Source organism: Pinus tabuliformis, chromosome 5_2, assembly GCF_031772625.1.
Source record: "Pinus tabuliformis cultivar Carrire ecotype Pingquan chromosome 5_2, CPIR1, whole genome shotgun sequence".
Classification (NCBI taxonomy): Eukaryota; Viridiplantae; Streptophyta; class Pinopsida; order Pinales; family Pinaceae; genus Pinus; species Pinus tabuliformis.
This window is the reverse complement of record NC_142306.1, coordinates 169739111-169745652: the sequence shown is the minus strand read 5'-3', so window position 1 is coordinate 169745652 and position 6542 is coordinate 169739111. Positions and strand designations below refer to the sequence as shown.

At 38.0% G+C, this 6542-nt stretch overlaps 1 protein-coding gene across 1 annotated transcript; it reads left to right on the top strand.

The window, feature by feature from the left end:
• Positions 1 to 1103: 1103 nt before the first annotated feature.
• On the top strand, positions 1104 to 1882 carry LOC149158093 (cold-regulated 413 inner membrane protein 2, chloroplastic-like). Its single transcript, XM_089437704.1, has 4 exons — positions 1104 to 1237; positions 1343 to 1407; positions 1533 to 1602; positions 1687 to 1882. The coding sequence occupies exons 1-4, from the start codon at positions 1119 to 1121 to the stop codon at positions 1865 to 1867; spliced, it is 435 nt and encodes a 144-aa protein (XP_089293830.1). The 5' UTR covers positions 1104 to 1118; the 3' UTR covers positions 1868 to 1882.
• Positions 1883 to 6542: the final 4660 nt, after the last annotated feature.

Genomic DNA, 6542 nt, shown 5'->3' with positions numbered 1-6542 from the left:
TTAAGAAGCAATGGGGGGTTTTATTGACAGATCCACTTCCTCGTCCTTCATGAACTCGGGTTTGTTGAGATCAGAAGTGGACAAGTTCATTCACAGTATACCAAGAAGCAGCTGTGGCGGTGTGCTCTCCACTGAATGCTCAGTTGCGCTCTCAACCGAAGCTTTGCGTTGGCTGTTCGGCGTTGCGGCCGTGTGAGTATGATTCCATTCATGTTGTGTTGTATTGTAGTTGCATAAATCTTTTTGATCCACATTGGTTGTGAGGGTTGGTCACACATTGGTTGTGAGGATTGGTCGGATACAGTTTAAAGTTTAGTTATAATGAAGTGGTGTTTCTTACTAACATAATACAGTTTAAAGTTTAGTTATAATGAAGTAGTGTTTCTTACTAACATAATGATATGGAAAACAGAGTGGTATTGTCAATGAAGCGGTGTCTCCTATTAACTTAATGGTTGATCGGTTAAGTGAGTATGATTGCTTTCTCGGTCATCTTTCTTTTTGTGCAGAATTTGTGTAAAACAATGATTAGATAAGCCTTTCTTAGAGCATCCTGGATTGGTTTTACAGCTATACAATCCCCTCTCTAAAGATCAGCTCAAAACTCTGCCAAGGATAAATTTGTTAATGACAATCTCTATTAGAGCATCTTGGATTGGTTTTCCAACTATTAAATCCCCCGCTCTCTAAAGATCAGCTCAAAACTTTGCTAAGGATAACTTTGTTAAGGACAATCTCTCTCAAGTTCAAAACTCTGCTAAGGATAACTTTGTTAAGGACAATCTCTCTCAAGCCTACTGTTGAGACAAGGGGCTCCTTCAGAATGCTAACTAATTTGGGATAGGCAACCTCAATTTATTAGATTTTTCTACTACAACAATCTGTTGAGCTTTTTAGCTTTTGCTTTCTGGCTGTTTCCAATTGTCAATATATTCCTCTCAGAAAATGGAATACCTCAAAGGCTCTCTTGGGGTTCATAATTTAATTTTTATTTCAGCTTTAGATCTTTATACACAAATGTCTCACGTTTTATTTGCTTTTGCTTTTGCCCGTTTCCAAAGGTCAGTACTCTAATTCAACTTTTATTTTTGGGACTCAAATAGTTGTTGAGGCAAAAAATGATTCAATTATGGTGTTGCAGGGTTTTGATGTTATCAAAGTACACAACCATCGACAAATCTTTCCTCGTTCCACTGTTGGCCCTAGAGGCACCTGGAGATGTCATTTCTTGGATCAGGTGACCAGGTTCTTCCCAGTTGCAAAATTGGACAAATTCCAGTGAAGTGAACTGAGAGTTTAAACTTCACCCCACATTTGGATTTGTTTGTCTACATTATTACAGAGGTGATTATGGTTTGTGGACTGCCTTTTTGGTCTTCCTTGTTAGACTATTTTACTACATTCCTGGTGAGTCACAAGAACTCAAATGCCATCCTATTTTACTTACTTGGTCGTTCTTTCCTGCACAATATATTGAGTTGAATTGCATGATAGAACTATAGTGTTTGACAAACTTAATTTGTTGGGAACAGGGGAATTGGAACTGCCATTTTTATTTGTGTTACTGGTGATTATTGCTCCTTATCAAGCCATGAACCTGAGGCAAGTTGTTGTTTTCCTTAACAAATGATTGAATTGGTGTTTGGAAATGTGGATGGTAGTTTATGGGATGTTGTTGATTTGCAGAGGAACCCAAGCTGGAATGGTCATTTCCATAGCGGCTTCTGCATACTTGATCTATCAACACGTCACCAGGACAGGGGGTATTAAAAAGGCTTTTGATCAGGGAGTTGTTGTACCCACCATTGCTGTTGCGTGCCTTATCTGTGTGTCGTTCATATTCCTCATTAAAGGGTATATATTTTAATTTAACCAGGTGTCAGGCCTAAACAATGCCATATTTGTAAAGCCATCTTGACTCCCTACTTAAAATTTTCAAATTATTATTGTGGAAAATAGTACATGTAAGGTGGTGTGTAATAAAGATCTAGTATATAAATAAGTCCAACAAGCTGCATGATTGACTCCTTGGGAGCCTTGTCTTCTTGGAAAATCATGTCAATTTGGATTGCATGAGAGATTGGTTGAGAAAATTAGATCGGCTCTTTCTGGATATGTTTGAACCTCCTCTATCCTTTGCAAGGGTAGCTGGTTGGCTGACTTGTTGAAAGCACTATTTTTGTCCACAGAGACAAAAACTGTATGAATAATATTTTAAAGAACACAAGGTTTTTTTCAGTGGTCAAACCATGCCTTTTATTCAAAGTTGCAGATACCATACATGCATTGATATTCCTCTGCTTTTAAAAAATAAAGGATCCTCTATATTATGAAAGTATACTGAGTTGGAGGGTTTTAAAATTCAGGTTAACTAACTTATTTCTTTGCCTTTTATGCATGCGAGGCATGATCACACAAAGTTATCCATTATCCACAGTTCTGAAATATTGTGGAGCTCCTGTGCACATCGTTTACACAAAATATTTTGCTTATACTACCCTTCGCTCTGTTTTTTGCTATCTCTGAAGGCGTTTATCTATCATCTGTATTGAATAAGGTACCACAGGGAGGTTGGTGTCCCTTCCTAATTGGAGCAATTTTTCTGACCATAATGTTCTATTGGAACTATGGAAGGCAGAAAAGTATAAATATTTAGCATGGAGAAAACTTAGCATAGAAGGTTTGAATGGATTGCTTGCGAGGGTGAATTCACGTGTACTGGGAATTTGTTTATTCTGCAGTGACCTTATTTCCAGCTTACCACCGATTATTGGGAATTATGTAAAGAATGTGGGGTATCTGCATGAAGTTCTTGTGATTGTCACCATAAGAAGGGTTCCATTCAAGACAGTGACTGTAGAGCCTCTAACTTGCACCTAATTATCTATCATTACCTACAACTTTTCCTCACTTATCCCTCTCTTTTGCCCTATTTTCCTCATAAACCTATCCAGATCATTACATTTGATGTCTTTAAGCATGATTGGTTAAATTTGCTAATGTTTGACTGTTTGTCTAGATTTTTGACATATGCACAGAGATTCCGCAGCTGTCTGGCAATTCCGCAGCCATTCAGCAATTCCGCAGCTATCTAGTCATTCCGCAGCCTTTTCATTGATCTCTATGTTCCACGTGTCATTTTGAAAAATGAATCACATGGGCACGTGGGAATGAAGGTGTTAAAGGTTCCTATGCTATTGGTTCGGTCAGCAACGCCACGCACACCTCCGGTCAACATGGATCAAACTTCGGTTAACAAAGCCAGCTCAAATGGTGCTGCGTGAGCTGATAGGTCACGTCACTCCAGATGGCGATTCCTCCACGCTATGCAGGTTATGGAAGATAGGATCCAACCTTGGATTCAACCTCCATGACGACCGTACCCTCCAGATAACACACGAACCTGTTTACGTGTTGTTGTACCATTTAATTAGCATGACTGTCAGTTAATTTCTAGTTTCATGTTTTACGCAGTAGGCAGTTGTTCATACGCCTATAAAATCCAGCGTCTGCGCACGCTTAAGGATTAGTTTTTAGTTGCTTTGTTTATGTAATTGCTACAATTTTAGTGTGTACAGAAACTTTGTTTTGAAGCTGTTGTTTCAGCACTTTTTAGTGTAATTTCTGCATATGAGTTAATAGAAGACTGTGTTGTTTTGACTCCTTCAAGTAGCTGATCTTTCCTTGGGTTTTGTGGATGGAGGGCCCCCATTCCTAACAGCCTTTGTACAGTAAATTTACCTTTATGTTCTTGCCATTTCCTTCTTTTGAATTCAGCAATTTTCCTTTTCTTTAATACATGTACAGTTTTGATTTACTTTCACTGTCATCTCATTTCCAGCATTTACTTTAACTGATCAGGATTGTTTTCTGCAGGTGTTAGCCCGGGATTGTGTGTCTTTGTTGTATTTGCTTTATCTCTAATGGTATTTTTAGTTGTCATATTCATAGTTGCTGCCTTTACTCTGCTTTTCTAGCTTGATTTCTAGTTTAGTTTCTCAAGTTGTATGCTAACATATTGATGGTCTCCTTATCATAAGTTGTTCATCTTTAAAACATCAGAATACTAATAAATCACAGTTTGCTTTGAGTAGTTTTTGACTTATATCACTAACTCTTTCTTCACTTGTTACACATTACAATGAATGTTGGAAGCAGAATGTTGGAGAGAGGCAAAGTGGTGTTATAATTTGTCATCTTAGAGCTTGATTACTTTTTAGACTTATATCTAACTACTTCTTAATCGTGTTTCACATAGTACTATATGTTGGAAGCAGAGTGTTAGGAAGAGATGAACATTATAATTGGTCTTTAAAGTGGTTTTTCTTACCTTTTTATTGCAGCAGCATGAGTAGTGACTAGTGCCATTAGAAAGTGGTTTTTATGCTTTGCTTTCAGTTTCATTTCAAGTTATTTCTTTCAAGCTCTTTCTTTGCAAGTTTAGAAGGTAGTTAGAAACCACCAGTTACACACACTCACTCATTTAGAAACCACCATACACACACAAATCACTCATTTGTTTATAAAATCATCACTCCATCTTAGGAAGTTAAATTGACCACAACAACCCCAAACGACAAAAAGATCTAAGAGGTTACTTAAGTATATACTGTACACCTTCACTTCATCAGCTTACGAACCCCGGGTTGACAATTTATGATAGCAATTTAGACAACACTAAATTGACTAAACATTTTGGCGCCGTTGCCGGGGAAGTGAAATTAAGTAGCCATATTCTTAGAAAAAAAAAAGCATAAAATTTCAAGAAAAGAAGTTGATAACCTATCAAAGTATGCTCTCCTCTTGCACTTCAAAGTGATCTGGAGGATCAGAAAAGAGAAAGTTATTGATTTAGTAGTTTCTTGAGTATGCTCTCTTCTTGCACCTAGAGTGACCTGGAAGATCAGAAAAAGAACTATTAACTTGACTTGAAGAAAAATAATAAAAAAATGACATGCATAGAGCTAGAGATTCTAGGGGAAGGTTTTTAGCTAGAGCTCGAAGTTCAATTTTTACAAGTCCATCTGCTTCAAGGAATAGACAAGAGACACCTCCCTCATCTCCAACCGACACTCCTAGCCCTAGAATTCCTGGAATTCAAGAGCCAAGAATTGACTCTCCCACACCTTCTATTGAATTTGAACCAGGAAGAGACCCTTCTCTTTCTCCTACAGAAAGACCAATTGTAATTGAGGAAGTAGACTGTGTGATTAGAAGATGTGTTCGGGAGGATGAAATGCCTGACATCCTTAAGGCATGCCATGACGAACCATGCGGTGGACACTTTGCTGACAAGAGGACAGCCTATAAAATCCTTTCTTTGGGATATTATTGGCCTACTCTCTTCAAAGATGCAAAACAATATGTCAGAAGGTGTGACAGCTGCCAAAGAATTGGGAGACCAACTCTTTCAAGTGAGATGCCATTGCAGCCACAGGTACTCATCGAACCTTTTGAAAAATGGGCTTTAGATTTCGTTGGACCCATTAATCTGCCATCTAAGCAAAAGAAGTATATATTGGTTTGCACTGATTATGTTACTAAGTGGGTAGAAGCAAAAGCTTTGCCTTCTGCCACTGAAAATTCAGTTGTTCAATTTCTTTTTGAGGATATTTTCACTCGTTTTGGTGTCCCAAGAGAAATTGTAACAGATCAAGGAAGCCAATTCACATCTAATTTGATGGAGAAGCTGATGGAGGAATACAAAATCAAGCATAGAACATCTACTCCTTACCATCCGCAAGCAAATGGTCAAGTGGAATCTACAAATAAAGTCCTTGAGAATATCATCACCAAGACTGTTCATCTGCATAGAAGAGATTGGGCTGAAAGGCTACCTGAAGCTTTATGGGCCTATAGAACTACATGGAGGAGTACCACAGGATATTCTCCCTATGAACTTGTTTATGGGAAAGAAGTCCTGCTCCCCATTGAGTTCCAAGTCAAAACTTTCAAGATGGCAGTCCAGTTGGGGATGAATCTTTCAGAAGCCCAGAAGCACAGAATGGAGCAGTTAAATGAACTAGATGAGATAAGACAAGATGCCATTTTAAGAACCGATCTAGTTCAGCATCAAAGAACAAAATGGCATGATAGATACATCAAGGAGAAGAAGTTTCAGAAAGGAGATTGGGCTCTATTGTTTGATTCAAAGTTTAAAGACTTCAAAGGAAAATTTTAAACTCATTGGCTTGGGCCATATGAGATTGATGAAGTCTTTAGCAATGGAGCAGTTCGAGTGAAAACTATTGATGAATTTCATACTCCTCTTATTGTGAATGGCCATCGCTTGAAGATCTACCAGAAGCCACTCTCAAAAGAGGAATTTGTCAAGTTGTTTAAAGAAGATTCTGCAATCAGGTTGGTGGAGAAGGATTCTTCTCCTCCATCAGCCTAATCTTTGGTTTTTTTTTAAAAAAAAAAAGAGAAAAAAAAAAGAAAAAAAAAAAAGAAAAAAAAATACAAATGTATAGGCCTGAAAACCAGTCTCTGATTGGCAGTCCTATGCAGAAAATCTGAGGTGAAAATCAGGGTCACCCGAC